Source organism: Astatotilapia calliptera, chromosome 4, assembly GCF_900246225.1.
Source record: "Astatotilapia calliptera chromosome 4, fAstCal1.2, whole genome shotgun sequence".
In the NCBI taxonomy this organism is placed as follows: domain Eukaryota; kingdom Metazoa; phylum Chordata; class Actinopteri; order Cichliformes; family Cichlidae; genus Astatotilapia; species Astatotilapia calliptera.
Window position 1 is genome coordinate 16,268,147 of NC_039305.1, and position 18,332 is coordinate 16,286,478.

The 18,332-nt window shown below is 39.3% G+C and overlaps 3 protein-coding genes across 4 annotated transcripts; 1 reads left to right on the forward strand and 2 right to left on the reverse strand.

The window, feature by feature from the left end:
• Positions 1-29: 29 nt before the first annotated feature.
• hagh (hydroxyacylglutathione hydrolase) lies at positions 30-5,540 on the reverse strand. 2 transcript variants are annotated; one of them, XM_026165115.1, is made up of 9 exons: positions 5,421-5,540; positions 5,044-5,185; positions 4,196-4,260; positions 3,986-4,103; positions 3,750-3,858; positions 3,377-3,480; positions 2,999-3,100; positions 2,605-2,684; positions 30-1,015 (listed from the first exon to the last, which is right to left on the reverse strand). In XM_026165115.1, exons 2-9 carry the CDS (start codon positions 5,146-5,148, stop codon positions 865-867), a joined length of 834 nt encoding a protein of 277 aa, XP_026020900.1. In that variant the 5' UTR covers positions 5,149-5,185; positions 5,421-5,540; the 3' UTR covers positions 30-864. The 2 variants fall into 2 exon arrangements, with proteins under 2 accessions (XP_026020900.1, XP_026020899.1); XM_026165114.1 differs by lacking the exon at positions 5,421-5,540 and having other exon boundaries at positions 5,044-5,392.
• A 1,442-nt stretch (positions 5,541-6,982) lies between these two features.
• Positions 6,983-14,118, reverse strand: LOC113020845 (hydroxyacylglutathione hydrolase, mitochondrial). The gene is made up of 9 exons (XM_026165111.1): positions 13,980-14,118; positions 13,344-13,528; positions 10,876-10,940; positions 9,882-9,999; positions 9,690-9,798; positions 9,478-9,581; positions 9,240-9,341; positions 9,070-9,149; positions 6,983-7,904 (listed from the first exon to the last, which is right to left on the reverse strand). The coding sequence occupies exons 1-9, from the start codon at positions 14,044-14,046 to the stop codon at positions 7,805-7,807; spliced, it is 930 nt and encodes a 309-aa protein (XP_026020896.1). The 5' UTR covers positions 14,047-14,118; the 3' UTR covers positions 6,983-7,804.
• A 114-nt stretch (positions 14,119-14,232) lies between these two features.
• fahd1 (fumarylacetoacetate hydrolase domain containing 1) lies at positions 14,233-15,495 on the forward strand. Its single transcript, XM_026165119.1, has one exon. The coding sequence runs from the start codon at positions 14,476-14,478 to the stop codon at positions 15,136-15,138; it is 663 nt and encodes a 220-aa protein (XP_026020904.1). The 5' UTR covers positions 14,233-14,475; the 3' UTR covers positions 15,139-15,495.
• The last annotated feature ends 2,837 nt before the right edge of the window (positions 15,496-18,332 follow it).

Sequence of the window (18,332 nt, forward strand, 5' to 3'; positions counted from 1 at the left end):
ACTGAAAAAAGAACACTGTGTCCTGAATATGGATTGAGACCGATGTTTTATTAAATAATCTTTTGACTCCCATATACAGCTTTTAGGCTCTTGTATTTTGTGCATGTAATCTTTGGGATGAAAATCATCAATTTACATTCATAGTGATGTTCACTGCATGTATTTTTCTACCCTTGTAATACACTTTAACATATTCGATACCTGTCCCAAAATAGTGAGCACAAGGTAGAGTCTAAATGACAAACAAATTCACTTAAATTAAGCTAAATTAGATCTGAAGCTTTCACTTCCAGAATTAAGAGGACAAAGACACTGGGAAATATATATATACACACATATACATCATCTCTAAACTGACCAAAAAAGTTAAATGAGAGAACTGTAGCAATGTTACCAGACAGAAAAATGTCTATAAAAAAAAAAGTAAATATCAAAGCAATGAAAGTTTCACATGCATACAAATAATAATGAACTGAAGGTTACATTTCTTCCAAAACCAGTTATTTGAATCAATAAATACACAAAATGTAATCTCGACAGTTTTACTGAAAATTGGTATTAACAGACGTTAACTGGTGCAGTTGGTGTGTAAGAGACTGGGAGACCGGCCTCTAAATTAATTTGTTTCTGAGGAATATTTAATGACAGCAGCTTTGTACTGCATTTTAAATGCAAAGAGGGGATTCCACTTGATGGTTAACCAGCACTCAGGGGTGTATTGGTCAGACTTTGTTTTAAAGCAACAAAACAATGCACTCTACAGGTCTTGTGTCTCGCTGCATTCAGTTTTTCACCCTCATCCTCATTCTGTTAGCTCTGGTTAACTGATTTACATACTACTGCTGATGCCTGTGAATGTGGACTTCAAGGTCTGAGGAGCCCCCATTCCAGAGCCAGCATGGCGTGAGGAGGAAGTCTCTCCTTGGGCTTCTTGAATTTGTCCTTCTCTTTTCGCAGGACCCTCAGCACCTCTATGGGGTCAGTCTTCCCCGTGAACTTCTGCACTGCTTCCTCCCTGCAGTAAAAAAAGATTTGAAAAGGAAGAAACACAACTGATGCACCACTACACTACACTATAGTACAAAATAAAAATATTTGAGAAAACTAAGAGCTTCCCTCTAGTTCAGTCCAGGTTTTAAAAACAGTTGACCACAAACTGATTCGAGCATAGAGAATAACACACGGTTACTGAGCGTTTCCTGTTTTTCAGTCGTACGTGAAGTGTTGTGCAAGTCTTGAGTCACCCTTTTGCTTCCAAGGAATCAAACTATCTTGTAACGTTTTAAAGTGGTCTTGAGCAAAATAGTGTGAATCATTTTCAAAGGAATGTTTTTTTATTGTTATTATTTACTCAGCCACTTAACACTGACCTATGAATCATTCGAGCATAAACAACGAATCCAACTCAAGTGATGAACCGGTGTTGTGACAAATTAGCAAAGAACCTATTTTAAACAGTATCTTTAGGCACTTTGTTTCTAGCAGCCTGTAACAAAAACACATAATTTGTTACAGTTACATCTATGAAAAATACCAAAGATAATACAGTTTGACTGACACAAAATAGTAGCTTAAAAAACTATTCGCTGAAAGCTTGGTGTACAGTGTCCTTAAAAAAAAACAAGAAGAAAGAGAGGAAACTGGACAAGTGGAAGACAAAAGAAGAAGTGGCACGCCTAAAAATATATATATATATTGATAGCAGATGAACACCATCTGAAAGTCATGCCATTAACAAATAGGAAAATCTTTTCAGCCGCAGGAAGTGGAAGGGTGGCTGTTAAGAAGCAATTTTTAAGGACAGGGAGGCAAAGCTGAGGTATGCCAAATTACACAAGAACTGCACTGAAGATCAGTGCAATGTGGAAACGACACTGTCAATGCAGTAAAAGCACACTTGGATAGAAAAACAAACAGTGAAACACTATTAGTCATGGACTGGCCTCCCCAGAGGCTGGACTGCAACATTTTTGAAGCAGTGTGGGATCATCTGGACAGAAAACAGAACAAAAAGCAGCCATGATCCAAAAAAAGAGCTTTGAAGCTAATTCAAGAAGTCTGGAAGACTTTTCCTGAAGACTACTTAAAGAAATGATGAGAAAGCTTCTCTAAGAGAGTTCAGGCTGTATTAAAGAATAAAGGTGGTCATATCAAATATTAACTTTAAAGCTTGTTAGGATTGTACAGAATATGTTTTTGTCTTATATACTTTTATTTGATGTATATGTTTGTAGCTGTTTCAATGAATCCCTCCACCCATTTCCCATTTTCTGAGCAAAATATAAACAAAGATGAATCGTGACTAGAAAATGTATCTAATCTGTTTGTGAGGGGTAGCCAATCACAAGAAAGTTAGTTACTTAGTTAGTAGGAGGCAGTTCCAAGAGCCATTATAACATAAACAAGGGTTATTTTAAACTGTGAATGATGCAAAGCTGGTAAAGCACAGAGCTGGAAATGACCCAAAGGGTTTCCCACAAAGGGAGTTTTTGTTTCTGGAACAGGAATTAAAGGTTGCTTATAGTGACTAACTTGATTTTAAAGTAATTGTGTTTCACCTGACCCATCACTCTATATATGCTATACATAAACATCCAGACTCACGAGACACGAAGAAAAGGGTTGTATTCGAATTCTTCCATCAGTGTAGATGGCACTGTGGGTTTGTCATCATCATCTCTTGCCTGCAGAGACAGCAAACACTTTAAGAAACCTGGTATAAACATATTTAAATGTATTTAAAGATTAAGGCTTGGACTATTCTCTGTGCAGCAAAAGCCTGTAAAGGATTACTTATCTGTGCAACAGACCACCATTGTTGTCCAAGATATTTAAAAACAACAACAACAATGATCTAACTGAAATGCCTTTAACACACTGGAAATAGTTGTGGATCACCTACTATGTAATCTGTATATATTTGCGTATCAGGAGACAGGCTAACACCAGAGAAAACTGCAAGCCTTATTCTTGTAGCAGCTTCCTGTATCATGCTCACCCTGGCCCAGCTCAGCATCTCCTTAACCTTTTCATTTTCTGGCTCCACCAGCATGGCAAACTTCAAGTTCTTTATGGTGTACTCGTGCCCACAAAACACCTTCTAAAAGATGAACAAAGCCTCATTTAAAGTAGGGATTAGCTCACAGCACAGCTTCAGTATCTTTACTCATTCTGGGCTTTGTGCCATTTTTAAGACAGTTTGTACTATGAAGGGTGAAAAGAGAGCCAGTCCTGCCCTCAATTCACTGATTGTTGTGGAGTGATGATTCACTATAGTGATTTAGACTTATCTGAGGTCATGCTAGCTGTTGTTAACCCTGTAGAGGTCGTACACACATGCATACGCAAACAGTTAGTATTTCTTGTTTCCACTAACCGTGTCTTGAGGTAGGGAACCAAGCACCTGGGTGAGGTTGTGGTACATCTGCTCTGCTGTACCCTCAAGGAACCGTCCACATCCACCAATAAACAACGTATCCCCTAGCAACCCAAAGAAAGGACAAGGGGATGTCACAGGAGGCAGTGGTCAGTTTTTGTCATCGCACACAACATGGACAACTTATAGTATTCATATCTCTAGCCACTCAGAAATCAGTTATTAAGATTATTTGCCTGAAGACACAACAGTTGCAACATGAAGTGAGTCATTTTTTTTGCCTTTACTGTACAGTCAGAAGCAGTATGGCGAAATCTACTAGTGTCTTGGATTTCAACCGGTGCACTGATTCTTTATGTGTACAGAAAAAGACCTGTGAACACAGCAGGGGCGTCAGTGCACTCATCCTCCCAAACAAAGTAGCACATGTGACCAGAGGTATGGCAGGGAGTAAACAGGCACCTCACATTGATGGAGCTAAACTGCAGATGAAGAAAAGGACAACGAGGCAAAAAAAAATCAGAACTGAAAAAGACAACAGGTTTGTAAAATTTCAAAACGCAGCTAAACGGCATCTTCATCGAGCTCCTGTAGGTGCTTTGTGGACACCTTCAGTTCCTGTGCATTTGTCACTTTATCCGTCAGACCCCCGATTCGATCGTCTCCCCCGTACACCCTCAGGCCAGGGACCTCCTTCACCAGAGCCTCATTCCCACGAGCGTGGTCCCTAGTAAGCAGAGGCACCAAATTACTCCATTAGCCTCAATTTGACTGAGATGCTTTGCAGTGTTGTTACCTGACACGAAACGCTCCTCTTACCAGTGATGGTGTGTGGTGAGAACAGCTATCAAGGAGACGCCTTCTCGTTTCACTATTTCTAGCAGCTGTGGGGGGAAAAAAATCATCCAGTCACTTTTAAAGCAAAACAGCCAAACAGTCCTCAGGTGCAGCTTCTTTGTCCTATGATTGTTTTAGCTTCAGAAAAGTGTAATAGTAGGAGAATGTACAAGGTGCATTAAATGATGAGGAAAGCAAACATTTATTGCAGCCCTTAAAATTCTTCTTCTTTTGTTGGCTCATAATTAAACTGATCCACCTTCCCTTCTTTTGCCCCTTGCAGAGTCACACCTGTCGCCCTCTCATTCACACACATGTATTCTGTTTTGCTTCACTCTCACTACAAATCACAGTGTCTGCTGCAAACATGATAGTCCCCACAGAGACTCCTGCCTGACTCCTGCCTCATCATAGCAAACACACCTCACCACCATCTCGCTGTCCTCATACAGGTCCTGCATCACCCTACTTCTCTGTCACTCCTCACTTCCTCATACTGACTTCCAGAGTGTGTCTCTTTGCACCCTATCATGCCTTCTCTGGAGACAGTGCAATTCCTTTTGACCTCTGTATACCTCTGACCTCTCCATAAACACTCTCAAAGCAAGTATGGTATCTGTAGTGCACTTTCTCTACAGTATCTATGAATATTGCTTATTGCTTTTTAAAATTTCCTTATTTTTAACAAACCAGTTTTCGATTTTTCACTGAATCAATTTTTAAACTGTTTCCTTGTTTTGTTAGATACATAGATGATCAAAAAAATAAGTTGAAGTCTTTTCTGAAGTATGACGCCATTTTTAAATCACAGGCACAACAATGTCTCTCACCCGGTGTGGCACAGCCGGGTCCACAGCTATCGCCTGTTTGCTCTGCTCCTCTATCACCAGGTACATGTAGTTGTCTTCCAGGATGGAGATCACCTTTACCTTCATGGTACCCGCACACGCATGCGCACCACAGTGAGCGACGCTTCAAGAAGAGGTTTGATTAGTCAACGTATGAATCATTTACTTGAACGCACCTGTCTTCTGCACGAGATGTTAAATACTTCGTCAAGCATAAACAGGTAGTCGATATAAGCATGCTGGCCGGTGTAAGCTGCGCCAGCCCGTAAACTACAGTGTCATGTAGCCGAGTACTTCCTGATGATGTCACATGACTCTAAAATCTAAAAATAGTTTTAAAAAAATCAGAGAAGAGCTACCTCTCTTTAAGTGTACCGATCAGGTCGTTTATTGCAGCTGGACTGTGCCCATCTTCAAATTATTAACTCACATTTCTGTCAGACGAAGAAGTTATCGCGACATCGTGGAATCAAAGGGTCAAAACTAAGACCTTTTAATCGAGCTGGAAACAGTCAAACGCCTTTAAATTTGTTACAAATATATACGTGTGTGTGTGTGTCGTAGGGGCTTATTTATCAATGTGTTTTTTCTTGATTCATGCTTCTCTGCCCCTGGAAATGTACAAGCCTTGGTTAAAAATAAAAACCAGTTAAATTATTAACATCTAAAATTTCAAATAATTATTCACATTTTTACATTGTTAAAGACTATAATTATTTTATAATAGTAATTAACTATTAGCAAAGCATGAATAGGCATTTTCAGACATTATCTGACACCTTTTAGGATGGCTAATCATTATTTTGCAAAGAGTTTTTATATCGAAGCAAACATGAATGTGGTGCATTTATATAGTTCAAATTACTAAACAATGGATAAAGTATGGCTTTTTAATAGTCAATCCAGCCTCTAGGGGCATAATATCAGCCTTGTACAATTCAATTTCCAATTTAAAATGTTCTTCAGTAGCTGCCATCAAATCTAAATGGGAACAGGACCTTAACTCTCATTTGACAAAAGAACTGTGGGACTCTATCCTTGGCCAAGTTCACATTATATCATTGTGTGCTCGACACACACTCATTCAATTTAAGATTGAATTTAAGGGCTAAGTTGGTGCCAGAGGCAGACCCAACCTGTAGAAGGTGTGGGGGTGCCCCTGGTAGATTACTTCATATGCACTGATCCTGTCCTTCGTTGGCCAACTTTTGGACCTCTGCTTTCTATATAATGTCTGAAGTCATGCAGCATCAAATTAAACCAGAGTCACTCTGTGCTATGTTTGGTGCGGGCCAGAACCTGAAGTTGCCCAACTCCAGACACAGAACATTAAACTTTTCATTACTGCTTGCCAGATGAGCTATTTTACTTAAGTGGAAAGACTCTTCTCCCCCCTCGTATGTGCAATGGGTAAAAGATATGTCCTGTATGGATTTAGAAAAAAATAGATATACAGTTTGTGGGTGAAAAAACACATTTTATAAACTGTGGTTCCCTTTTCCGGGCTTCTTTGAAAGGCCCACAACTATTGTTTCTGAGTAGCCCACAGATTAAGTATGGCTACATATCCATAATGTGCTTACACATTTGTTTTTTTCCCCTCAATTGCATTATTAGGACTGTGTGCACACAGTCCTAATAATAATAATAATAATAATAATGTGTCCACATCAATCACCTACTAAATGAAACAAAATAATAATTATTTTTAAAAAATGCTACCGGACCTGCTTCTTAATACTTTCATCATATTTAGACATGAGAGAAGCTTAATTCCATGGTTTGCTAATAGACAAGATTTAGCAATTATAACCCAAAGCATCTCCCAAAATGTAACTGGAAAAGTTAGATAACACCGATGAAAGCGTTCGCCAAAGGCAAACTTCTACTACTGTAATAATCCAATAATATGAGATGTATATGAGAATATAACAGTTTTAATGGCCTTATTCTGCATCAGGAATATATTTTGCTTATGACACAATTTATTGACACAAACTTTTGTGTAAACCTACTGAAACAAATGTGCTTTATTGCTTTTTCCAAATTGCTTCATGCAATAGTCCTTGAAAGATTTTACTTTACGAGCAAAATATGATTTGGGGTTTCTAACAATGCTGACACAAGAGGTAGACAAGGCTGAGCTCACAGATCACTTTGATTACTTATATGTAAAGGCAGCTATGCTGTATTTTGCACATAAACAACCAAACTAGCATCTTTTAAGCAAGCGTGAAAATAAATGACATGAAGAAACATTGATACAAAGTTTTGTAGGCGAAGAAATGATTACCTATTATTAAACCAACTCACGGAAAGTGTCCACATACGCCAACATTTGTTACTCATGTGGTCCTCGTCTTGTTAAATGTTTAAACGCTGAGTGAAACAGTAGTTTGAACATCAATATATTAAAGCATAAGACTAAATAACTTTTCTGATACATTTACAGAATAACTACATTTTTCTCATTTTAAAACATTCAAATAATGGCCATTTATTCCTTAAAACTGCCAACCCAAAAAACTCAAATATATCTAAAAGAATGATTTATTTATAGATTTATAGTCTAATATGTTATGCTGAACACTGTGATAGAAAAAAATGGACCTTGAGTTAAAGTCAATGCAATGGATGTGCTGTTTTTCAGTCGGTTTACAGATTAGTTGCAGGTATTTCTTTGAGTATATAATTGACAGCTTGCAGTGTTGTAATCAGTTGAAATGCCAACTCTGGTTCACTTTCACTCCTTGGGCACTCGGAAATTATCTTTTTCCTTCCGAAGACTTCTCATGGTCTCGATAGGGTCTGTCTGCTTCACATGCTCTTGAACGGACGGCTCTCTAAATTACACATTGGGGGGGGGGGGGGAGAAACAAATGTAGTCAGGCAGCACTCTCACTGTAGGTACCTCAAAACAAATTATAATCATCTGTAATTACTACTACAGTGATGTGAAAAAGAGAAATTTCACAGGGCCCTGTACTAAGTAAGTGCACCCCAGGTTCAGTAGCTTGTAGACCAGCTCTAGCAGCAATAAGTAATGATTTCCTGTATGACTCGCAGTCTCTCACATCATTGCAGAGGAACTTCGACATACTCTCCTCTACATGACGTTGCTTCAGTTCATTGATAGTTGTGGGCATTTGTTTTTGCACAGCACTCTTAAGGTCCCACCACAGCATTTTAATCAGGATTAAGGTCTGGACTTTGTCTGCGCCATTGCAACACCTCCACTCTTTTTGGTTTCAGCAATGCTGGTATAGATTTGCTCCTGTGCGTCATCCTGTTGCATGATCCAATTTGGGCCAAGGTTTAAGTTCTGGACAGATAACCTCACATTTGATTCTAAAATTCTTTTGGACAACATGTCCAAGGTCGTGTGGATCAAAACAAGCCCAAATCATCACCCCAATAACACCTCAAATATGCTGTGTTAGCGCTGTACATTATGGCCAAACATCTCCACTCCTGTGTCGTCTGTCCAAAGGCAATTGTGGTTTGATCCAACTTTACAAAGTTTAAGTCATGCTGCCATGTTCTTTGTAGAGAGAAGAGGCTTTCTCCTGTCAACCCTTCCAAACCAGCCCTACTTGTTCAGCATTTTTCTAATTGTAATGTCACAAACTTTTACATTTAACATGCTAAATTATGCCTGTCAAGTTTAAGATGGAGCTCTCTTTTTTTCACTTTCTCTGAGCATTACAGTCTGACTGTTAGATGATTGTGCCGGGACATCTACTCCTGGGAAGACTTGTATTACCTTAGTTATATTAACAGACCCCTAAATGCGCCAGACCAGCAAGCTGCCCAAATGTCAGCTTTTCTACAAGTCCACACTCGCTGATAATCAGTTAATTAAGTCCAATTCATTAGCAGCATCTGGCTACTGCTTATTCTCTAAATTCCTATAGAAGTAGTATTGCTGTACTTAGTTTTTTACAAGACTACATTAAGTCCTGTGAAAACTCTTTTTCACAAGGCTGTTTTTAATGAAGTTATACATACTTTACTCTCATAAAGGGGTTAAATGTGAATTCATCTGCCAGAGTGGACGGAATAGTTGGTTCTCCGTTGCTGCACTTCTCCTACAGACAGATAAATACACAAAAATTGCAAAGTTGTTTTAATTAATTAAGGATAACTGATTTGAAGTGGTTACTGTATGAATCACGTACCTTTGCCCAGGCCAACTTCTTCTGAATTACTTCATTGTGCGGTTCCACATGACGTGCAAATTTCAGATTGTTGACGGTGTACTCATGACCACAATAGACACGCTTAAACACAAACACGCTAAAGTTAGTCACACACCTTAAACATACAGCAAAGTTAACTCATCAACTACTGAAGAATTTAAGTCTTTCCTTTTCCATCCTAAAAATCTGTAAAATTAACGCCTATGTTTGCAGTTACCGTTTCAGGAGGAAGGCGCCCCAGAATTTCTATCAAGGCTTTGTGCATCTGCTCTGCTGTACCCTCAAAAAATTTCCCACAGCCAGCCACAAACAGAGTATCCCCTACATGGGAAAAACAGGAGTTCTTAGGGCCTTTAAGTTCACACAAAACATGTCTTTATTTACACTCGCAGTTTATCTCATATAAATGTTTAACTTAAGTAACCACACCTGTAAAGACAGCTGGTGGTTCAGTGCTGTTTTCTTTGGTCACGTAGTAACAAATGTGACCAGTCGTGTGACAAGGAGTAGAAAGGCATTTAACATGGAGTGAGCCAACCTGAGGAGAGAAAAACATAAGTGAGCAATCATTCATTTGAAGCTTATAGTTGGACCACAGAGCAGAGAGTTTGCTCGTCTCACTTTGAAAGCGTTGGAATGAGAAACTTTCTTTGTAATGGCATCAACTCTGTCATCCCCTCCATAGACCTTCAGACCTGGCATTAGTTTCAACATCTTCTCATTTCCACCGGCATGATCCCTAAAACAGAAAATTAGTGTGTTGGTATTACTCTTTTGTCCAATACAGGTTTAGCAGGTTCTTAGCATAAGAAGCCAAAGGAAATGTTTATTTATAAAGCGTGCATTTAGTGGGCAGTAGCGTTTAATACCAGTAAATGGTATTCACAGCAAAACAATCAAGACAATTTGCCGATTTCTGGGAAACATAATGACAGGAAATGGGTGGGGTGATGACGTCTTAAGTAGTAGGAGCATCTTCTGACTTCAGCATCTGATGTTTTGGGATCATGTTTGCACAGCAACACCTTTTAGGCCATCATTCCTTCTCTTGCAGGCTATTTGCACCATTACTATAGTAATGCTAGTATAATGATGCAGGTAGTTTGTGGTCTGTGTTGTCAGCCAGCATCAAGCTAAACACAATGTCTGCCACAAGCTTTTCCTAGAAGCACTTTGTTAGACTGGAGAATGCTGCTGCTAAATGCAGCATGTGACCAGGTAGTAAGATGCACATCAGCATGAGAAAATTAAAAGAAAGTAAATCAAAGCAAACAAAATCACTTGAGTCCTACTGCAGCCCTGCGTGAGAAACTGGTGGAGAAATATATAAGCATACCTTGTCCTAAAAAAGACTTTACAAATTTTGAGTGAGTACAGTACAGTAGGTAGGTTACTTTGCAGTCACAGCCTTCCATGATCAGAGTGGACCTAATACTTTGTTCACACAGCACGTTGGATGTGAACGTGGTTATATTAATGGTAATGGTGATGAATATAAAATGTATCTTTTGCCTTAACAGGTACAATAAGTATTTTTTTAGCTTACTTATTATGGAGAAATAATCTTGAAAAAAAAAAAAAATTCATCAATGTTATAAAATAAGCAGTAGCTTACCAGTGGTGATGGGTGGTTAGAACTGTGGTGAGTTTTACACCATGCTTTCGAACAGCTTCAACAACCTGTTCAAAGCACACACACAAAAAAAAATGCTGAGTGGAGCCATGCCAATATAACTACTTAATTTATCAATAAGTATCCAACAACAATTAGTTATTAAAGGTCTTAATGAAGAATAGGAGAGAAAAAGCTGTTAGTTACAGCTTTTTCTATGGAGAATTCACAGATTTGGGCCCTACTACTAATTTATTAGGGCCAGTCAGGGTTCTTGGATTTTGGACGCTAGTTTTAAATGTAGCAATGACCAAATACTTGATATTTTCTAATATTATAAATACCTTTGACTTGATAGTAGACTTTCAAACTATGCAGATTCTGTATATAGTTGAAAGGAGATTGGTCTTCTTCCAAACTAAGGACTACTGCGTAGTTGGAAAGTTGTGTCTGTCCTTCACTACATATCATTATAATGCCCAAACAAAGGTCGGGCAGATAAAAATGCACATCATATCAAATTTCATTCTCAGTATTCTCTGAATAAAAAGATTGGATGCATTTTCCTGCAACAGTTACAGTATTCTATCCAGTACATACTTAACCTTTTCTCACACTAACCTCAAACTGATATAAGGTACTCTGCACCTTTCTGCAAACTGTCCTGAAAGTAGGCACCTCCCATACAAAAATAATGAAATAAAAATAGTAAAATAAATAAATACATAAATAAGAAGAAATCTATCACGCTTGGATAGAATTACGTAGTGTTTTCAATAGTCTAGGGTTATGTTTTGACCTACACCCAACAACAACAACAACAACAATAATAATAATAACAACAACAATAATATATTTTTCTTAAGTCCACAATATCACCAGCAAAGCGCAGAGTGGATTCTCTCAGAGTTATGATGCTGAACACTATATGTATTCTCATTGATGAATGACTATTTTAACCCTTATAAACTGTTCGCATTTCAAGCCTTCAAAATATGGTTGGGGTCAGTTTTGACCCATGCTAAGAACTGGTATAAATGTTTATACAACATTTTGAACTACAGATTATATAAATAGAATATGCATAAATAGCATATCTAAAAAAATTGGATGATTAATGCTTAATTAATGTTTCAGAGACCAGATAGTGTTTTTTTGAGATTTACAAGATTCATTTTTAGTGAAAAAAAAAAAATCGAATACTTGAAAGCAGGAGAGAAATTATGATTTAATTATATTCTACTCAAAGTGAAAATGTTAATGACCTCAACTTTTGGGATTTATTATATAACAATGCAAAACTATTACAACTGTTAAACACTGCCCCTTGATATGTCATAAAAAAACTGCTTGTAACTGCAGCCTATAACAATATCTATAATAATTCAATAACTTGTTCATTGCAAACTAATGTGTTTATTCAGGGCAGTGGTAGGACACCTTGCATGTGTGGAACTTGCGCAAGTGTTTCCCACACTCACCTAAATGCCAGTTCAGGTATCTTTATAATCTTGCTGAAAGGCAACAATTCTAATACTTCTAACCATTGCACCATCATGCTGAGTCATTTCAAATCTCATGTCTGTGTCAAGGCACCATCCCTAAAGGCACTCACTGACATCTATGTAACCTCTTGTGCACTGTTTGGAGATCACTCCATCTCACAGACCAGCTGGTACCGGTCTCTGTGGGAACCTGGGCAAATATAGTGAGGACGCAGACAGTCTACGTGACAGTGTCAAGGTCCCCCTTGACGTCTGTCACGTCTGTCCAATAAAAAGTAAAGAAGGAAAAAACCCACATAGGCATGACTTGCACACAAGATTCCCTAAAACCACATTTTTTTTATTTGACCCACACTGGTAGATCTAAAAATCACATTTCATCACAAACAGCCTCAGTTTACAAAAGATTGTAGCACCTGTACAACAGTATAAGATTTTGGATCATTTTAGGTATAGTCATAAAGTCAGTCAGAAACACAAAAACTAAACAAAAAAGTGTCTAAACTATTTCACACACTTTCTCTCATTTAAATGAAGCAACTACTACAGTACTCTGTGTAGTAAATACTTAATTTAACTTGGTTATTCCTCACACACACACTAACCTCAGGTGAACTGGCAGCAGGTACAATTGCACCTTGAACGAACTGCAAACTGTCCTGTAACTAGACACTTCCTCAGATACCATATCATGTAATAATTATAATAATAATGATAATAGTAACAACAACAACAATAATAATGATAATATTAATACTTTCAGGCTCAAAATAAAAAAATAAATAAAAGACAAAACAAAAAGAAAACTATGTTGCTATCAAATATTTGTAAAAGGACACAATTTTGACTTGAATAGTGTGTAAAGATTAACACAATCACTTGTAGGTAGACTTTCTGCATTGGTGTTAAAGTGTTGTCAACTGGTTTATATAACATTACTTGATATGATACAGTGACTGAACAGACCTTTATTGGCTCCACGGGGTCTACAACAGCTGCTTCTCTGGAGTCCACATCGATCAGTAGGTACATGTAGTTGTCAGACAGCGCAGGGAGCAGTTCAATCTTCATGTTTGCTTGCTCCACCAGATTAGATTTCCTGACCACACTGTGAAGGAGGGCGGCTGCCTGGGCCTTGACTTCCACCGGAGCTTCATGAGGGGATAAAAGCCGATATTTAACACCGAGCCACATCAGACAGAAATCGGGACAGTTTAACTTCTAGTCCCCTGTACCTCTGTAATATATTCACATACTCCTTGCCTTACATTCGTTTAATGCCACAAACGCGAGAAACTTAACACACCTCACCGCCCCGCTGGACAAGTGAACGCCACACGTTAACACGCTTCGGTGTTGGATTTTTTGTGGGCACGCTAATTAATTACACCGATATGACTGTCATAGAGGAGGTTATATAAGAGGAAACAGGTATGCGCTCAGACAGGCCGGCTGTGCTCATGTGACAGCTCCCCCCATTTTAAGACGACAAAACATAAACAAACGAATAAACGCCATCTACCCACCTAACGGCAGCGAAGCAAGCGAAAACTACGCTAAACCTTCGCGGGCTGAAAATGAGAGAAAACCGTGTGGACGTACCGAATTTTAAGGCTGTCGCAGCTCCTAATAGAGTGCAGGCACTCCCTACTAGTGACTTGAATAACATAACAACAGTAGCTAAAGTCTTATCACGTTTGTGCAAACCAGAAAAGTTTGGTTTTGGTTCAGTTCCGCCTCCGCTCCCTTTGACCTTTGCCCTCCAAGGCTCCGCCAATCAAGTCTCGGGTATATAGATCGGGAATGATCTATCTACGTATTTATTTACGTAAACAAGTTACACGTGACTGTCTAACTTGTTTACGTAATTCTGCACAAGAGTAGTTTAATAAAGTTAGTAAGTGGTTTTGTTTTACATTTTAGTCCCAGTAATTATCTCAAATAAGATAGCATTGATTCGACGTTTGTGCTCTGCGCATGTCCCTTCAGGCTTGCCGTAGGTTGATGTTCCGGAGCGGTCAAAACGGTGTCGGTCAAAGTTTAGTTACACTCGTGCTGACTGCATCAAGGCAGCCGAAACAGCTCACGGTTCTCCACGATGACAGCACGGAATATTTCCCGGTTCTGGGAATGGGGGAGGAAGATCATTTGCGTTGGGAGAAACTATGCGGATCACGCCAAAGAGCTGAAAAACGCGATTCCTAAGGAGCCTGTCTTGTTCCTGAAGCCTCCTACTGCATATGTGAGAGAGGGCTCGCCTATCTTGGTGCCCCTTTACACCACTAATCTGCACCATGAAGTGGAGCTGGGGGTGGTGATCGGGAAAGGGGGCACGGCCATCCCGCAGTCCGCCGCTATGGAGCATGTTGCGGGTTATGCTCTGTGCTTGGACATGACAGCCCGAGACATCCAGGACGAGTGCAAGTCCAAAGGTCTGCCCTGGACCATGGCCAAGGCTTTCAACACCTCCTGTCCTGTCAGCGAGTTCATCCCCAAAGAGCGCATCCCTGACCCGGCGAAGGTCAGCCTGTGGCTGAAAGTAAATAATCAGCTTCGACAGAGCGGCTGCACCTCTCAGATGATCTTCTCCGTCCCATATCTCATCAGCTACATCAGCGACTTCATCACCTTGGAGGAAGGGGATCTCATCCTGACCGGGACCCCTAAAGGAGTCTCCGCCGTGCAGGAGCACGATGAGCTGCAGGCTGGGATCGAGGACATTGTTACGATGAGCTTTACAGTAGACAGACAAGACCATTAGCGGGAAAAGAGACTTAACTGAGGCAGATGAGATAATAAAGACTCGTGAAGAGAAGGTGCTTCAATCTTTTTTAAAATCTTTGCGCATCAGCAGATGGCAGTGCTGTGCCACCGAGACTGTATTTCTGATCAATTCTTGCTGCCTTGCCCAGCATTTTAGAAGAGCCGAAGTACAACACACAGTTTCGTGACACCGTTTGAGCAAAATCAGGACAACTATAATCTATTTTACTGTATTTTAGCCATGATATAAAAAACATATTCATCACACAGTGTCACTTTGTCTTTCACCAGACTATGAAGTAATTTATAGTATTAAAATGAAAGGTGTAATGATGTAAAAAAAACAAAAACTAAAATGAGCATTAGATCATTATATTTTTGTAATTTATTATTCTTTTGTAATCATTTGCTGTAAAAAATAAAAGGATTGCAGAAACTTGAAAACAGCATCTTGTATTCTCCTTTTTGAGAAACTTCATATTTTTCAGAAAACAGTAAATAAAACAGTAAATAAGAAAGCTATTTCATAATAAAAACAAGTCCTCCATTAAAAAAAAATACTTGTCATTGGTAATGACAGTGCATATCAGTATTCATCTTTTTATAAATGCATTAAAGTTCAAATAGTATTCTCAGCGCAGATGTGATCTATGTATAATCACATATATGTTTTTATGTTAATGTTGAAAAAGTGTCTCTTCGTAATCTTGTACACCAGATGTTTGAAACACACTCAAAATACTTAAAAACAATTACTTCAAAATGTTGATATAAAAGTTGATTTTTTTCCCCCCACAATAATTAGTGGCATTGCTTTTGTTCCCAGTGGGTTATATAGTAAAATCTAAAATTACAATAATAACAGTAAGGTACAGGTAACGTTAAGAAAGCATTCCTTACATTATAGTGTAGATGTAAATTGCATGAAAGACCATGAGTTTTACAAAAAACAAAACAAAACGTATGGTTCATTTAAGTATTAAAGTTTTAATATATCTAAGGAATTATTACAATTTAGAGAAGCTTATGGGTTGAAAATGTTTGTTGTCCTCAGAAGAATTCAGTTTGAAAAAACCTGTTTGATTAGCACGGGATCAGTTCCATAGTGTAGCAGTTTACACAGTTACCCAATGAGTGAGAAGTCCTTCTACAATCCCAGGAGAAGAGACAAATCCCTTTGGGGTTGCATCAGGAAAAGCATCCGGAGTTTAAAAAAAAAAAAGTACATCTGCCAAATCAAACATGTGGAGCTACCCACTGTGGCGCCCCCTGTGAATAAGGGAGCAGCTGAAAGTAACATCAGATTTGTCACTGCGGGAGTTTGAAATACAGGTTTCACTACCCAGCTGTTCTTAATTTAGGAACATGGCTACACTTACCAGCCAGTTCAGTACATACTGTAGCTACCTGCTTTTGCCTTTAGAAGTGCTTTAATTCTTCACGGCACAGACTCAACAAGGTGCAGGAAACATCCTCAGAGATTTTGGCCCATATTGACATGTTAGCATCACACAGCTGCTGCAGATTTGTTGGCTGCACATCTATGATGAGGATCTCCTTTCTCAGCACATCCTAAAGAGGCTCTATTGGACTGAGATCAGCTGACTGTGGAGGCCATTTGAGCATTTGAACTCACTGTCATGTCACAACCTGAACTGTTAGTACAAGACAGGATGAATCCGCTTTGGGTGTTCAGAGACGCTCTTTTGCATACCTTTGTTGTAACAAGTGGTTATTTGATTTGCTGTTGCCTTCATTCTTCTCTGACCTCTGGCATTAACAAAGTAACAAGTTTTTACCCAGAGCACTGACGCTCACTGGATATTTTCTCTTTTTCGGGTCTTTCTCTGTAAACCGTAGAGATGGTTATGGGGGAAAATCCCAGTAGATCAGCAGTTTTTGAAATACTTTGGCAACCACGTCGCAGTCAAAGTCACTAAAAGTCACTTTTCTTCTCCATTTTCATGCTCAGTTTGAACTTCAGCAGCTTTCTTGTCCATGTCAACAACCCTAAACGCACCAAGGTGCTGTCACCATCAACTCAGAACAACATCTCTGGGCGGAAGCAACATCTCGGATCAGTTGGATGCGGTTGTGAGGTCTCAGAATCTGCTATGTGAGCAAAAAAGAGTGACAAGACCACAGAATCGACGGCTAATAACGTCACGGAGAAACTCGCAGCTATTAACGGGAGATTGAGAGACCAGTATCGGAGTGTTAAAAACAGCTTGAAATTCTCATGAGTTGTTTGCAAAAGAAAAATTACCATCATAATGCGGCTACCCCTTCGGCGCCAGCTGTGGGCTCAAGGCTGGAGCTGAACAACTGTTCCTTCCCATTCCCTACAAGGCCACCTGGGTTGGCTGGAAGATTGTTTACTTAGCCTGGCGGGGCGAAGGACACTGTCTCAGCTCAACTATGGACACGCACACACATACATATACTGATACTGATAAGCACTCACTGACGCATCACCCTCCCTATCCAACGCCACCTCCAACGCTTACCTCCCCCATGATGTGGACATCGGGTCAGCTGGAGGCGCAGTCGAAAGATTGCAGCGGTCCCAGATGAGATGTACACACTGGAACACTTTCCCATGTTGCTTGTCTGTGTTTATTGTGTTATGGTGTGTTGATACCTGTGCATTCCTGTATTATCCTTTTGTGTTACACATTTCAATGTTTTTTCCTCGCTACCTAGCCTGACCTGTCTCCCCAATGTGATGTTTGTATTGTATGTACGGTCGGCAAGGTCTGTCATCTCGGTTGTGGGCAAAAGACCTGCAACTGCCAAATAAAGGCTATCTCATCTCATCTCATGTAATTGATTAGATATTTGCATTAACAAGCAGCCTAACAGGTATAACTAACAAAGCGTTTGTTAAACCGGGTGTATTTTGCTGCTCATTGAACCAGCCGAGATGTATTTCCTTCCGAATGTTTAATTGCGTCACACCTAAATACTGCATTTGATACTTTCTTTGATTTGCTTGAAACAATCTGAGACACATAAAAGAGGGCCTCCATTAACCCAGATTATCAGCTGTGGTGTTTCTGCACATCCAGTGTAATTTTGACTTCTAGGATGTCAACCTTCACCGTACCCTGATAGTTCTTAGACTTTTAAACTTCTCTTCCAGGTTCAGAGACAATTCTCCCACAGGCTTCTCTGTTTTCAGGATCAATCAGA